Source organism: Symphodus melops (assembly GCF_947650265.1).
Source record: "Symphodus melops genome assembly, chromosome: 1".
Classification (NCBI taxonomy): Eukaryota; Metazoa; Chordata; class Actinopteri; order Labriformes; family Labridae; genus Symphodus; species Symphodus melops.
Genome location: NC_136691.1, coordinates 22,900,039 through 22,917,206, shown reverse-complemented (window position 1 = coordinate 22,917,206; position 17,168 = coordinate 22,900,039). Strand labels below are relative to the sequence as shown.

Below are 17,168 nucleotides of genomic sequence, written 5' to 3'. Positions count from 1 at the left end.
CACAAGCTTTGAAGGACATCCTGGCCATGACTTCCCATTGGGTGTGTTGGTCATATATAACGATGCGACCAGCTACTCCCCACACCAGCATGGAGTTGGGGTGGCGAGACGACATTTTCCACCTGATTGCTCCCTGCGGTCCAGATATGTTCTGAGAGATTAACACAAGGCTGTGTAGTCATCAGATGAGAGCAGATAGGTTCCAAGTTTGCCTCTTGACCCATGCCCAGCAACTTTTTTGCTCTCAACTAGATGGACTTCTTGCATAATTAGAAACCTCGTTCCCGAAAATGCCATGGGTAATTGCTATTGGGCTACAACAGGTGGCCAGAATGCCCCTGAAAAGAGAGATGCTGTCCCTGCATGAGGATTCAGCAATCAGGCGGACATGTCCGCCAAAGACAATGATCCACAGCGCAAAGACATCACTAACATGTTTCCGCCCCGTTTCGAGCCGGGGACCTTTCGCGTGTTATGCGAACGTGATAACCACTACACTACGGAAACTGACAAAAGCCTTCTTGTGGTCATTTTCCCATGTAGTTGACCTGCTTTCTGAACTCCAACGCTTTCAATGCTGGACAACTGGTTTTTCAGAGTTGACTTTTCTACCCACTGATGGTTATTCACCAAGAAAAACAAGACTTCCAAGCAATTCCAGTCCAATGTGTTCACTGTGTTTAAGGTCAACTCAGCATTTGACGTTTGGACAAAGTTGAGTTAGCCATAGATCCTCAGGGGGCAACAAAATGCACCACATTTTTTCCGCCCGGTTTCGGACCGGGGACCTTTCGCGTGTGAGGCGAAGGTGATAACCACTACACTACGGAAACTGCTTGGTGCGTGAGCCATGTGATTCCTCACATGTACTCAATCACTGTCGACAGCTGATGCAGCAGCGGGAGGACTTAGCCCAACATTTGTGGGACCTTAACCACTTAACACTAACTGCACAACTCTGCCTACTGGACCGGCTGGTAAATGCCAGATCACTGCCATCTGACCGATCACAAGCCAAAAGGAGACAAGCCCAAGTCCTCGTTAGTATAGTGGACAGTATCTCCGCCTGTCACGCGGAAGACCGGGGTTCGATTCCCCGACGGGGGGTGTTATTCTTCCTACCGGCAGCCCAATGTTTGCCACCTAAGAAAGGGGCTTCAAGCTGGCCCAACTCTCCAGATGTGGTGAGGTGAGGAAAGGTTAACTCTCCCTAACTCATGAGAGAAAAAACAAAGGAAATGGACCAAGGAGAAGAGATTGATATGTAGTCAGCAAAAAAAAAAACAACCCTGAGAAACTGCTGTTGTCGGAGTGAAATTGTTAGTCCCTGTCAGTTGTATTTACTATCAATCCCCACACAACGCTTTACGCAGTGCGCCTAACGTTGTGAGGTTGCCTGAGCGTTGGACTGGGCATTGTCTGATTGTTACACTCCTAGCAATCTTAGAGCGACAGACAATATTTCTGGACCTCGACACAAGCTTTGAAGGACATCCTGGCCATGACTTCCCATTGGGTGTGTTGGTCATATATAACGATGCGACCAGCTACTCCCCACACCAGCATGGAGTTGGGGTGGCGAGACGACATTTTCCACCTGATTGCTCCCTGCGGTCCAGATATGTTCTGAGAGATTAACACAAGGCTGTGTAGTCATCAGATGAGAGCAGATAGGTTCCAAGTTTGCCTCTTGACCCATGCCCAGCAACTTTTTTGCTCTCAACTAGATGGACTTCTTGCATAATTAGAAACCTCGTTCCCGAAAATGCCATGGGTAATTGCTATTGGGCTACAACAGGTGGCCAGAATGGCCCTGAAAAGAGAGATGCTGTCCCTGCATGAGGATTCAGCAATCAGGCGGACATGTCCGCCAAAGACAATGATCCACAGCGCAAAGACATCACTAACATGTTTCCGCCCCGTTTCGAGCCGGGGACCTTTCGCGTGTTAGGCGAACGTGATAACCACTACACTACGGAAACTGACAAAAGCCTTCTTGTGGTCATTTTCCCATGTAGTTGACCTGCTTTCTGAACTCCAACGCTTTCAATGCTGGACAACTGGTTTTTCAGAGTTGACTTTTCTACCCACTGATGGTTATTCACCAAGAAAAACAAGACTTCCAAGCAATTCCAGTCCAATGTGTTCACTGTGTTTAAGGTCAACTCAGCATTTGACGTTTGGACAAAGTTGAGTTAGCCATAGATCCTCAGGGGGCAACAAAATGCACCACATTGTTTCCGCCCGGTTTCGGACCGGGGACCTTTCGCGTGTGAGGCGAACGTGATAACCACTACACTACGGAAACTGCTTGGTGCGCGAGCCATGTGATTCCTCACATGTACTCAATCACTGTCGACAGCTAATGCAGCAGCGGGAGGACTTAGCCCAACATTTGTGGGACCTTAACCACTTAACACTGTCTGCACAACTCTGCCTACTGGACCGGCTGGTAAATGCCAGATCACTGCCATCTGACCGATCACAAGCCAAAAGGAGACAAGCCCAAGTCCTCGTTAGTATAGTGGACAGTATCTCCGCCTGTCACGCGGAAGACCGGGGTTCGATTCCCCGACGGGGAGTGTTATGCTTCCTACCGGCAGCCCAATGTTTGCCACCTAAGAAAGGGGCTTCAAGCTGGCCCAACTCTCCAGATGTGGTGAGGTGAGGAAAGGTTAACTCTCCCTAACTCATGAGAGAAAAAACCAAGGAGAAGAGATTCATATGTAGTCAGCAGAAGAAAAAAAACAACCCTGAGAAACTGCTGTTGTCAGAGTGAAATTGTTAGTCCCTGTCAGTTGTATTTACTATCAATCCCCACACAACGCTTTACGCAGTGCGCCTAACGTTGTGAGGTTGCCTGAGCGTTGGACTGGGCATTGTCTGATTGTTACACTCCTAGCAATCTTAGAGCGACAGACAATATTTCTGGACCTCGACACAAGCTTTGAAGGACATCCTGGCCATGACTTCCCATTGGGTGTGTTGGTCATATATAACGATGCGACCAGCTACTCCCCACACCAGCATGGAGTTGGGGTGGCGAGACGACATTTTCCACCTGATTGCTCCCTGCGGTCCAGATATGTTCTGAGAGATTAACACAAGGCTGTGTAGTCATCAGATGAGAGCAGATAGGTTCCAAGTTTGCCTCTTGACCCATGCCCAGCAACTTTTTTGCTCTCAACTAGATGGACTTCTTGCATAATTAGAAACCTCGTTCCCGAAAATGCCATGGGTAATTGCTATTGGGCTACAACAGGTGGCCAGAATGCCCCTGAAAAGAGAGATGCTGTCCCTGCATGAGGATTCAGCAATCAGGCGGACATGTCCGCCAAAGACAATGATCCACAGCGCAAAGACATCACTAACATGTTTCCGCCCCGTTTCGAGCCGGGGACCTTTCGCGTGTTAGGCGAACGTGATAACCACTACACTACCGAAACTGACAAAAGCCTTCTTGTGGTCATTTTCCCATGTAGTTGACCTGCTTTCTGAACTCCAACGCTTTCAATGCTGGACAACTGGTTTTTCAGAGTTGACTTTTCTACCCACTGATAGTTATTCACCAAGAAAAACAAGACTTCCAAGCAATTCCAGTCCAATGTGTTCACTGTGTTTAAGGTCAACTCAGCATTTGACGTTTGGACAAAGTTGAGTTAGCCATAGATCCTCAGGGGGGACCAAAATGCACCACATTGTTTCCGCCCGGTTTCGGACCGGGGACCTTTCGCGTGTGAGGCGAACGTGATAACCACTACACTACGGAAACTGCTTGGTGCGCGAGCCATGTGATTCCTCACATGTACTCAATCACTGTCGACAGCTGATGCAGCAGCGGGAGGACTTAGCCCAACATTTGTGGGACCTTAACCACTTAACACTGTCTGCACAACTCTGCCTACTGGACCGGCTGGTAAATGCCAGATCACTGCCATCTGACAGATCACAAGCCAAAAGGAGACAAGCCCAAGTCCTCGTTAGTATAGTGGACAGTATCTCCGCCTGTCACGCGGAGGCCGGCCGCAGATAGCCGTAGAAGAGAAATCAGTGTTCCAGGAGGCGCTCGGGACGGTGCAGGATCGAATCCGACTCTGCCCAAACAAAATGGCCAATATTCATACCAGAATATTTCTCTATGTTGTACACATCTCTTTCATAAATAGCTGTTTCCCTCTAAATGATGGTAAGAAACATCCTCAAATACTGCTGCAGTGTTATTTACTAAATTACAATATCAAGTTTAATTTTAATCAAATACTGTACATCTCAGTTTGGCAATATCCTGTCCTGTAAATAACAATGACCTGAAATGTACAAGAAACAAGTAAATTTAGTGAGTTTCTTTTCAGTTCCAATATGAAAAAAATACAGTAAAGTAGAAATGCCTTCACAATATTTTATTATACACACAAGATCTATTATAAAAACCTTTCTGAATTCTAAATCACACAAAATTATATGAACAATAAATGAACACAAAGAGAAATACACAGTAGTATATACAAGGCTTGTAGCTATAAACATATTTACAATAGTGGGGCAAAAAGCAGTCACTTTTTCTTTTCTGCAGCCCATCCGTCCCTTTCAGTGTCGTGAAAGCCAGACTGATGAAACTCTGCCCAGGTCATTTCTTTAACCATGCCCTCTGCCCTGTACATGGAGAACACTCTGGAGGGGCAGTAAATGGACTTTCCTGGCACCCCCGGGAAGGATGCATGTATATGAGGACCCTGTTTTAGTGGCTGGTGACAGAACCTGCACAGACGACCAGTCGGCAGCTGCAATGACGACTTCCTCTTTGCCCTCTGCTCTGCCACCTTTCTCCATTCTGCCCCCCTCTGTTTGGCAGCATCCAGCTCCCGCTCAAAAAACGGAGAGGCAGCAAAGTCCTCAAAGGACATCCTGGGGTTCTTAAGGCCTTCATGTTCATAGATCTTAAAAACCTTCGTTGAACAATAAAAGTACTTAACAACTGGGCACTGATAAAAGACATGAACTGAAGAGCCATCCCCAACATATCTGGACTTTGGCTGACCACAGGCAGAACAGTTCCTGCTCATCTTTTTCTGATGCTGCTGTTTTTCCAGTAATCGCCCATTACCTGTGTGTCCTGGCGGTCTGACACATCGCCTCCACGTTGAAAAACCAGAGTGAGAGCATTGGTTCTCACCTGGTCCTGTTTTTGAGGAGGGGACTTGTCCTGAAGGGAGGGATTTTTTTTTTATCCTCATGGCCTCGTCAGAGGGGTCCTGGCCAAGATGGCCTGACGGACCCTTCCTGAAGGACACTGTTGCCTTTCCTGGAAAGAAGTCAACTGTCTTCATTATCTCCTGTGTACAGCAGAACACAATGTATATTTATTATATTAATCAAAGCGTAATCAAGCTGTTATATCAACAGTGTTACTGATGTATATAAAATAACCTGCATTTTTAATGACGAGGTAATAACACTTACACACCAGATAGAGTCATTATTTGATGTGATACCTTATAATAAGTGTTTTTTTTTACATGGCAATTCAATTGAATCTTTAATGTAAGCTATAGTTGTATAAAAACAAAATATTAACCTGACACAATGATTATATGAATAAAAAACCGTGAAAGGTTCAAACAAAAAGGATTTTTTTGTCACTATCAGCAGGAGAGAAATTGTTTTATTACAGTCGTCAATAATCAATAAAATAACATTAATATTACAGTTAACAAGTTATTTTCATCAGTGTAAAAATAACATTAACGTTACCGATATTGTACCACCTTGCTACCTTAGCAAAAAGAAATCATAGTTCGTATTTTGTCAACACAACTAAACTCAAATAAACTACTATTAAACAGGTTTTAAGATATAAATGAGGATTACTAATAAAGTCTATGAAAAAACAAGCCAGACTTACGTTTGTGTAGTTGGATATATGTTATTAAAGTTGTGAAAAAGGTGACGATAAACTGTTGATACGGAGTTCTCTTCACTTTGTGATGAAGATCCTGCACTGACTGTCGGACTGTCACTCAAACCTGAAGAAACGGGGTCTCCTTACCTTTACCAAACGGGGGAAACAGCGCCCCCCAAATCTCCATAGTGGCCAAAAGTATATTACATCCGTAGTGATAAGAACTACCATAGAGAATGAATGGTAAAAGTTAAGGAAATTAAAGACTACTATTCCCGGCCCTGGCGCGGAAGACCGGGGTTCGATTCCCCGACGGGGAGTCTTATGCTTCCTACCGGCAGCCCAATGTTTGCCACCTAAGAAAGGGCTTCAAGCTGGCCCAACTCTCCAGATGTGGTGAGGAAAGGTTAACTCTCCATAACTCATGGGAGAAAAAACAAAGGAAATGGACCATGGAGAAGAGATTCATATGTAGTCAGCAAAAAAAAAAAAAAACCCTGAGAAACTGCTGTTGTCGGAGTGAAATTGTTAGTCCCTGTCAGTTGTATTTACTATCAATCCCCACACAACGCTTGACGCAGTGCGCCTAACGTTGTGAGGTTGCCTGAGCGTTGGACTGGGCATTGTCTGATTGTTACACTCCTAGCAATCTTCTAGCGACAGACACAAGCTTTGAAGGACATCCTGGCCATGACTTCCCATTGAGTGTGTTGGTCATATATAACGATGCGACCAGCTACTCCCCACACCAGCATGGAGTTGGGGTGGAGAGACGACATTTTCCACCTGATTGCTCCCTACGGTCCAGATATGTTCTGAGATCTGGCATTTACCAGCCGGTCCAGTAGGCAGAGTTGTGCAGACAGTGTTAAGTGGTTAAGGTCCCACAAATGTTGGGCTAAGTCCTCCCGCTGCAGCATCAGCTGTAGACAGTGATTGAGTACATGTGAGGAATCACATGGCTCGCACACCAAGCAGTTTCCGTAGTGTAGTGGTTATCACGTTCGCCTCACACGCGAAAAGGTCCCCGGTCCGAAACCGGGCGGAAACAACTTGGTGCATTTTGTTCCTCCCTGAGGATCTATGGCTAACTCAACTTTGTCCAAACGTCAAATGCTGAGTTGACCTTAAACACAGTGAACACATTGGACTGGAATTGCTTGGAAGTCTTGTTTTTCTTGGTGAATAACCATCAGTGGGTAGAAAAGTCAACTCTGAAAAACCAGTTGTCCAGCATTGAAAGCGTTGGAGTTCAGAAAGCAGGTCAACTACATGGGAAAATGACCACAAGAAGGCTTTTGTCAGTTTCCGTAGTGTAGTGGTTATCACGTTCGCCTAGCATGGGAAAGGTCCCTGGCTCGAAACCAGGCGGAAACATGCTAGTGATGTCTTTGCGCTGTGGATCATTGTCTTTGGCGGACATGTCCACCTGATTGCTGAATCCTCATGCAGGGACAGCATCTCTCTTTTCAGTGGCATTCTGGCCACCTGTTGTAGCCCAATAGCAATTACCCATGGCATTTTCGGGAACACGGTTTATAATTATGCAAGAAGTCCATCTACTTGAGAGCAAAACAGTTGCTGGGCATGGGTCAAGAGGCAAACTTGGAACCTATCTGCTCTCATCTGATGACTACACAGCCTTGTGTTAATCTCTCAGAACATATCTGGACCGTAGGGAGCAATCAGGTGGAAAATGTCGTCTCGCCACCCCAACTCCATGCTGGTGTGGGGAGTAGCTGGTCGCATCGTTATATATGACCAACACACCCAATGGGAAGTCATGGCCAGGATGTCCTTCAAAGCTTGTGTCGAGGTCCAGAAATATTGTCTGTCGCTCTAAGATTGCTAGGAGTGTAACAATCAGACAATGCCCAGTCCAACGCTCAGGCAACCTCAGGCGCCTCAGGCACGTCAGCCTCAACCTTAGGCGCACTGCGTAAAGCGTTGTGTGGGGGATTGATAGTAAATACAACTGACAGGGACTAACAATTTCACTCCGACAACAGCAGTTTCTCAGGGTTTTTATTTTTTTTTTGCTGACTACATATGAATCTCTTCTCCTTGGTCCATTTCCTTTGTTTTTTCTCCCATGAGTTAGGGAGAGTTAAATGTATTGTGATGGGCTCTGAAGGGTAACAGGAGAGAGCTTACCACATTTGGCAGAATATCCACCAAATTGTTGTGGATACCTTATGGATTTGCTGTACGTCTGCTCACCTTAATCCGCACCTGAAATACCTGCAGTTTTCATTTGATGAAAAGTAAGAAGATCATCAAAGGGATTATGAATGAGTCCAAAGGGGAACAGGACAGAGCTTACCAAATTGGACAGAATATCCACCAAAGTGCTGTGGGTACCGCATGCTTTCGCTGTACGCGGGCGTCGGCCCACCATGGACTGTTGCCTCAAGCATTGGTTGTTCAGCTAAACAATTCTCGAATGCGGCGCGGGGGCCGGTTGCGGATAGCTGTGACGGACAATCAACCAATAAGATGTAACAAAATCAGCCAATAGTAAGGAACATAAAATCAGCCAATGGGAAGTATCTATTTTATTAAGCTACGGTGTTCAAACGCTCACTTAGAGGTGTGGGTTCAAAGCCCCACTGAGACATTAGAGATGAGATTTAGGATGATTGTAATTAATGAAAGATCCTTCAGTTGTTGATATATTGCAGTTTTTCCAGTGAAACACACCGTTTAATATTGACTTTGATAGATTCCCTTTGTTACCTTGTTTACTGAGAGTGAAGTTGAAGTTGATCATTTACAAATCATTTGTTTAATTTTTTTATTTATTCATATTTACTAAGATCTGAATATACCACTGATTTTCTGTACAGATAAAATCATGTACATGTTCTAAAAAGTAATATAAAAGTATGAAACAGCACTGAAATGTCCATGCTGGTGAACCAGCAGCAGTAGAGGTGAACATTTTTATTCAGACAAAGTCAAGCATATATTTGAGACATAACATACATAACATCTGACAAAACATTAAAACTTGCTTGTCAAAACTATTTTCCTAAACAAAATTGAAATGTATTTTTTATTGCTTCATGGGTTCAAAATAAAATAACTTCTTTTCAACTTAAATGTACCATTTATATTCAAAAGCTTTTAAGTTTTAATTTAAATGTTTTAACATCATAAGAAACACATATTAACTATTAAAGGACAAACTTGAACACACTTGGAGTCAGTAGGAATGCAGTGCTGGGGAAGGAATGAGGTACAAGCAATGCACAAGGTTTTGAATTGCCAGCAAAGCATTGCACGGTGAAACACAGAGCTATAAGACTAGTTCAATTACCATATTTACAAGTAACACTTTGATATTTACATATATACATACATCTATTCCAAATAAAATAATTACAAAGAAGGCAATTAGTGCTTCTTTTCATCCACCCATCTTTGTCTCTCTAGCACATAGAATGGAGATGCCTGAAAGTCTTTCCAGCTCATCTCACTGGTCATGCCCTTATCCTGGTACAAAGAGTACACTTAAGATAGATAGATACTTTATTGATCCCGAGGGAAATTCAAGGCATCCAGTAGCAGTATACAGACAGGCAGGACACAAGACATTAGTTACAATACACACCCGCTGTCTCCCCCCCCCCCCGTATACAAAATCCCCCAAACAAGATATAGCAGCCCCTATGTGACTAAGAATAAACATAATTATATGTTAAACCTGTGCAGTTAGCATTAGCAATTAGACTTAAAACTTATATAGCATAATGTACATAACCTGTGAGGAGAGAAAAACATGTGCTGGTTAAAAGAGACCTGTAAACAGTTAAGGAACCTTAGAAACAAAGTGCTGACCTTCTAGAAACTTGTTACATGTGCATGTACAGAGGTGTTGGAGGTAGTGCCAGAGGTGTGAGTACAGTCGTTAAACAGTCAATGCAGGAATGTAAATTGGCTCACCAACTTAAAGGAGCAGTGATTCGCATTAAGTGTCCTAGACAATAACCTGAAACCAGGAGTGCTTAGGGTGATTATCATTGAGTACCCAACTATTGGGGAGCAGATTAGCATTAAGTGTTGAAGACAATAGAGTGAAACTTGACCTAATTAGGGTGATCATGTCAGCCATTACAGATGTAGCATAACACAACAGTAGGATGAAACCAGACATGATTAGGGTGATTATCTTTAAAGTGACCAGTGCTCAGTAAAGTGACTATCAATATGCATTACAGTGTCCAAATTGGGGGCTGACTCTGAGGTCAGCAGTGCAGATGAGGAATGAGAAAAAAGTGAAAAAAGAGTCCAGGGATCACCATGCGCTTCTTCCCTGCCGTGACAGTGAAGTGTTGTACAATCTGATGGCCAGGGGGACAAAAGAGTTCTTGAGTCTGTCCGTGGAGCACGACTGTGACAGCAGTCTGCCCGGTGAAGGTGCTGTGCAGAGGGTGGTGTGTGTTGTCCATGATGGAGAGCATTTTGTCCAGAGACCTCCTCTCTACCACTGTCACCAGTGAGTCCAGCTCTGTGCCCACCACAGAGCCGGCCCTCCTCACCAGAAGGGCAGTAGATGTATTTTCCTGCCACTCCTGGGAAGCTCGAATGGATGTGTGGGCTGTTCGGCCCCTGTTTCAGTTCCAGGTGACAGAATCTGCAGAGGCGGCCAGTTTGATGGGGGTCTGGCCTTTTCCTTTTTTTCTCCACCTTATCCTCCACCCTTTTTTTGGTTTCCTCCAGCTCCCTTCGGAAGAAATCAGTTTTTGCAAACTGCTTAAAGGGCATCATTGCATCAGAAAGTCCCTCAGCAGCATAACTTTGATGCACCTTCTTTGGGCAGTAGAAATAACGCACAGGCCCCCGTTGATAAAAGTGGTGGATGGTGGATCCATCAGTCTCGTATCGAGACTTGGGCTGTCCACAGGCAAGACATGTCTTTGTCTGCCTTTTCTTCTGCTCTGGCTGGTGCCGTTGTTGCTGCTGCTGATTTTCCAAGATGCCCTCCACAATTTTCTCAAGGGAGCCTTGGGTTAGAGGTGTGGGCAGGGCAGGTTTGGGGAGGTTGACAACAGCTGCCTCCATGGTGACCACAGGAACACTAGCCGTCTCACTCCCCTCTGTTAAAGAATGCCACAGCTGCTGAGTGTCCAGAAGTTTTTCCTGGCTTGTATTTAAAGAAGAATTGGTGTTCAGCAGTTTTGCCAGGTGCTTCACATAACGAGAAATGTGCAGCCTGGTTGTGGGGTGTAGTAAGCTGTTTGGATCTGTGGCTGACTGATGGACCATGACTGCATAATCTTGATCCACAAGCTCCAGGAGGTCCTTCTCTCCATGGTGTTTCTGTAGCAAGTTGTCAATAGCTACTTTCATGGGAGCTGTCCAGCGTGTGTGGTCCAGCACAAAAACTCGTCCACCAGTTTTTTTGGGACCAGTGCGGGCACTCCTTGGTGAGGAACTCAGAGGCAGGGGCAGGGCATGTGAGATTTCTGGAACACAAAAAGCAATAATAGTTCCTCAGTTAATCAAGTTAAGAAATAACAATATGATGTTAAATCATATATCCAAAAAAGTACATTTACTTTGTTATGTGAATATATGTTTACATATACAAGACTTGGTTTTATTAGATCTATTCAGTACATAGCTTTATTTACTGCTCGTTTCTTTATGTATTGTGTGTATTTCTTATTTTAGTCATATTTCTAAATATATTCCTGTTTTTCCTATTGCTATATGGTGTAACTGTAATGTCTGAATGATAATAAGTTATTTTCTGCTGGAGGATCCTGGACTTCTTCTGATATCCTCTCCTGCTTTGGCAGTGCACCAGCAGAGAGCGGATGGCCGACGGGTGGTGCTGGTCCAGGATTTGCCACGCCCCTGGGCAGTGTCCAACTCGAGGAAGGCGCCACGTCTGGAGCTACATCCTCAGCAGGGGCAGCAGGTGTTTGCAGTGGGGGCGGAGGCATAAGAGCAGCAGGCTCATCTCTCTTTTGAGTTCTGTGCTTGTCCCAGTCCAGTGGGACCGGACGGCAGCCTGGCTTACTGTACTGAAGGCCAAACCTCTCTCCAGTGTCCCTATCGGAGAGGAGAAATGCAGCATACTTCTCCTTCCCTGTCACTTTTGTGGAAGCAGCATTTAGCTCGCACATTAAAGCTGGGTCAAAGACAGCAGGGAGGACGACACCTGGCTGTTTAAGGTCGACCAGCCGCTGGTAGTTCCACCGTGCCACCCCTGTCATGCCCTGGGCCTGGAATAATTCAGGGGAGACATGAGTGCCAGTGACCCAGTGAGCCTGGTGGAAATGGTACCCTTCCTGCTGCGATGTGCCTCTGACAGGGATCCAGATGGGGACTTTGGCACCTTCACCAGGTACGTGGTTCAACTGAAGAGTTCCTCCGTACCTGTACATTATGCCCTCGGAGAGTTCAGGGTCACTGAGGCAACCACGGAGAATGTGCACTCTCTGCACTCGCCACGTCTTCAGCATGGATGGCTTGAAGAGTGGGACATTGTTGGGGTCCGTGGCCAGGTGAAAGTGACTCAGGACTCTCTCCACTCTGTCCAGCAGCTCTGTTGGATGTGGTATCTTAATCCTGCAGTGCTCCCGTATATGTTGTTTCGTGGGATTCGCTGGATGAATACCACAGAACCTATAGGCATCCTGGAGCCTCTTTAGGTCTGCCTGATCGACAACAGAGAAGGCAGCTGAGAGGAGCTGACAGAAGGTACCGTACAGAGGGTGATGCTCAGAGGTGCACTCCCGTGAAAAGTGCCTCAGACAATGAAACAAGTCCAGTTTTACAACAATGTTGTTGTTGTAATGTGACCGTGAGGCACAGTTGTTTAACTGCCCACCAGAGGTCGCTCCAGCAACAATTGACGGGGTGGTCTTCCATGCATCCCAGTGCAGATGTTCATCAAGGATGCAGTCAGGGATCTTGAATGCAGACCAGCAATCCCTTATGTAAGGCACAAAAAGACAATTAATAAAAACATTTAAGAAAATAAATTCAATTAAAATCTTTATTAATTACAGAAAACATTGCCCATTTGAATTTGATTATGAAAACATAAGATGGCTGTGCTCACCTGTCCATCCAGTGGTAGCCTGCCTTTTCCACTCCAGTGTTGCTGTACCTCTTGGCCAACCCCTGGTACATTGGCTCCAGGGACCTCTCTGTCGCAGACTGAACCATCACCCAGGAAACAATGAGCCAGTTATTGGCAGCATAAGTGGACATGACCCCAGAGGCTAAGGTCACCTTCCTTGCCACTTTCCTGGTGTGGTCAGACCTGAAGACACTTCCAAATGTTCCCTGGAGGAGCCTGGACATAGCTGGCTCTTGACGTTTAAACTCCTCCAGCAGGCAGTCAGTCAAGTAAAAACCAGACACAGAGACTCCACCGCAGCCATCTGTGTTGTTGTATGGCCCGAAAGCCCGTGGCTGGTTTTCCCTTCTCAGGAACTGCCCAATGGTCCTCTAACCATACACTCCGGCCTCAGCATCTCTGACAGTTTGTATGGCATGCAGGTATGCCAGGTGAGCTCGCTCATACTTGAGGTGCATGAGCTCATTCACCTGGTTGGCCATATCAGTTGGTGACTTGCCAGTGCGCCTCAGCTCATCCATCACAGACTTGCAGATGGCCTTCTTGTAAGTCAGGAACGCAGGCAGAAGGTTGGTGAAGCGCTTGGGCAGTTTCTCCAGCCATCGCGGACTGTCAGCAAACCAGGTCTTTCGGCAAGCCTTGCAGCAGAGGATGAAGGATGAAATATTGACCGCTGGTGCCAACAATCACTCGAGGCCTGCCCACCCCTGCAGAGACCACCTGTGGATTAGGACAGCCATGAAGACAGGGCAGGATGTAATTGTTCCTCAGCCTGATCATAATGTCACTCTCAGGTTTCCAAATAAAAAAATGGGTGGAGCTGAAAGAAGTTAGGGGATGGGAGCTCAGACACAGAATCTATAAGCTCAGGTTGTGGAGGAAGCCGCAACAATGAAATGGTGTTCCCTGGATTACGCAGTGGACGAGACCCAGGCCACAGTCCGAGATCCTGAAGCTCTGTCCTCATCCAGAGCTTTTGGTGCTGAGAATAGTTCCAGCTGCTCATATCATGATCATGCCCGGGCACAGGCACAGGAACAGGAGGCTGAGTTGAGGGAACTAGGATTTTAAAAAAGAAGGATGGCAGGACACAAATTATTTTTCGTTTGGCTGTGATAATTATTAAAGGTTGCATAGTTAGCGTGAACATTTTAGAGAACAATTAACACAACATCTCAGTGTCAGAAGTTCAGACAATGGAGGGAATGTTTACATTCTCTACGTTCTTACCATCTTCAACACTGTCTTCAAGACTGGGTTCTTCTTTTTGGGCAGAGGTGGGAGCAGCACTTGTGCTGGGTCCTGAAAAGGAGTACAGTCTTTCTGTTATGCATTTGTAAAGGCAATAAACAAAGAAATAATGACAAAATATAAAGAGATTGTGACCATTATTCTCAGTTACGTCAGCTGCGTGTTAAGCAGATTTGTAATTGAACATCAGCCATACAGTTAAATGGAAACATACTGTACGTGGCTTTGACTCAGGCCTCTCTGGTTTTGTGGTACCAGTAGTCTCCTTGACTAGGAAGGCCAGCTCTGGTGGAAGGGGCACAGGTGTCTTCCTTTTCACACCTGGTGACACTGATGCAGCTACAGGAAAGTTAATATGCTCATCATTTATTTGAAGTAATTGCAACTACACATTTGATTACATAATGTGATTATATTATTTTACAGTCACACACTTAATCATGCAATTGTTATCTTTTTTATCCAACATAAATCTTGTGTGTGAAGATACCTTACTAATGAAGCTAGTTTAGATCCTGAGTCTGATTTATGAACAGTATTACAGTATGTTTACCTCCACCTTGTGATGCCCGAACTGTAGTGGTAATGTTCGGCAGGGGTTTGGACAGCACCGCAGAAGGAACTAAAATAGACAAAATGATCAGTCATTTCCAAATTCACAATGCAAGCGCTGGTGTTAGTAGGAATTCAAATGGTCAAACTTTACTTCTCCTGCTTTTCAAAATCTTGAAATGTTAAATTGACAAACAAACACCAAATGGACTTACAATACTAATCACTACTCTCTAGTCTAAGCAGGAGGAGCTTTATGACTTAATGAACAAGCATGCATTCAAGTATTAGTGCCCAATGTTATGCCAAATATATTTGTTTGTTAATACAACATGCATTGAAAATAGAATGCTTACTTACCCTCATCGAAGTGATCAATTCATAGTCCTTAGGACAGCAAGTATAACGCCAGCTAACAGTATTATCAATGGAACACAGCCGGAACATGGCCAGAACATATACAACACGAAGAAATTCATTCAATACAGGTTCAGTGTTGAGGGGGGGATGTATCATGTAAAAGAATCGTACTCCTGTACAGAATTCTATTATTTAAAAACCTGTCTTTGATCCTGGGGAAACTCCTGGTATGAGTGTGAGACTGAGTGTGAAATGGCAGGAGGTTAAGTAACCTCAGCACACCAGGCCCAGGTGTGCCGAGTTACTTCAATTAGGGCTGCAACGAGATTGCATGGTTAACACACCTCCAAGAAAACCATTATACAAGAAAACATTATACCCATTGTACCTACTGGAGCATTACAGAATCTGCTGTGACCCTGCCATCACAAATTAGACGGTGCTTTAAATTCTGTCTCATGCCTGAGTTTTTGATATTTATGCCAAACAAAGTCTCTTACCTTCGATCAATAAATATTTTGTGAAGACATTTTCCCCGCATAGCAGGGAAATTGAATATTGTGTTTCCGGAATATATTGGAGGGGCGGAGAAGATAGGTGATGAAGAGGATTGGACCAAGGACAGAGCCTTAGTGAACATTTGAGGAGAGTATAAAAGGCGGGGATCTGAATGTTTTGAAAACATTCAGATCCCCTCCCCCTCCAAAAGCATATTCAAGAGGGCAATGGAAGATGTGGGCTAAAACAACTGAACTTAGCCTCAGGAGGACATCATACAGGAGGGCGGGTCAACAACAGTGATTTGTGTATGTAATGAGTGACAAAGTGACAAATAAACATATTTAACAAATTAAATTTGTTATTATATGGTCCAAATCACTGCTAAAATAATTAATTTAATAACATTATTAATATAGTATGTCTTTAAATCACACCTGCCTACAAGGGTCATTTTTGACCCATGTGTTTAAAATCGATGATATAATACAAAACCTATTGTTTTTTGTAAATAAAAAGACCAAGCATAAAAATAATGATTTGTGGTAATCAAATACAATGAATAAAATGAATAACTGGTGTATACATATATATATATATATATATATATATATATATATATATATATATATATATATATATATATATATAATAAATGATCAAATGTAATAATTTAAAAGGTATAGCATAGAAACACTCTGCTATACATTAAATTCCATAGGAAATGAATATGAGTCATTTTTGACCCATGTATGTAAACTCAATGTTTTAATACAAAACCTCTATTTCTTTAAAAAGTAAGAAAGCAAACATAAAAATAATGATTTGTGGTAATCACAAACAAGATATTTAACGAGACAATTCCAGTGTTGTATTACTGAAACATGTTTGTCTCTCAACACTTACCGTAGTCCAGGCGGAAGTAGCAATGCATGCTGGGTATTGTAGTGCTTAGGACTGTATACAATGGAACGTGATGGCGACAGTGAACGGCAATAAAGAGCAACGTGAATCTCCACAAGGTTGTCATTATTAATGCAACAGAGAACATTACAGTTGCCGTCTGTGTATGCGTTTCTGAGTTATACTGCAGTAAGACTGTTTAACTGTAGTCAGCTAACAGCTAAGACAGAACTCTGTCCCACTGCTATGGTCCCACTCAAATGATGATGTCATCACTCTAACTCTGAATACCTGCTGCTCACTGATTGGTTGACATTCAGCTTTGATCTGCCAAACTGCCAGAACATTCTATCAATGTATTTGAATGGGCTTACCACTGCTCGCAAAACCTCAAATATCTTAAAAACTAAACATGGTATCAGCAATCCGTTTGGACTGTGAGCGACAGCACAAATAGGCACACGTTTCGATGTATTTTATTTTCATCTAGCATTCAGACAGGGACCACAGTGGCAATTTTAAAACATGAGTAAAAACTGTGAAATTCTGGACATCAGTTAGTGTGAGCCCAATGTGTGTGTATGTGGTGCGTGACTGTCAAACAAATGC

General features: G+C 44.2%; 1 protein-coding gene and 2 long non-coding RNA genes across 3 annotated transcripts in view; 1 reads left to right on the top strand and 2 right to left on the bottom strand.

Moving 5' to 3' along the window:
• LOC306820745 overlaps positions 1–17,168 on the top strand; it is a 355,339-nt gene that overhangs the window by 329,498 nt on the left and 8,673 nt on the right. The window lies entirely within an intron of this gene.
• Positions 8,324–13,126, bottom strand: LOC306833507 (uncharacterized protein; the record flags this gene model as incomplete). Its single annotated transcript, XM_079358788.1, has 4 exons — positions 8,324–8,370; positions 10,441–11,041; positions 11,731–12,844; positions 12,975–13,126. 4 exons carry the CDS (start codon positions 13,124–13,126, stop codon positions 8,324–8,326), a joined length of 1,914 nt encoding a protein of 637 aa, XP_079214914.1.
• On the bottom strand, positions 14,036–14,984 carry LOC306820757. Its single transcript, XR_013778701.1, has 4 exons — positions 14,800–14,984; positions 14,466–14,585; positions 14,238–14,297; positions 14,036–14,054 (listed from the first exon to the last, which is right to left on the bottom strand). It is a non-coding gene; the product is annotated as an uncharacterized lncRNA (long non-coding RNA).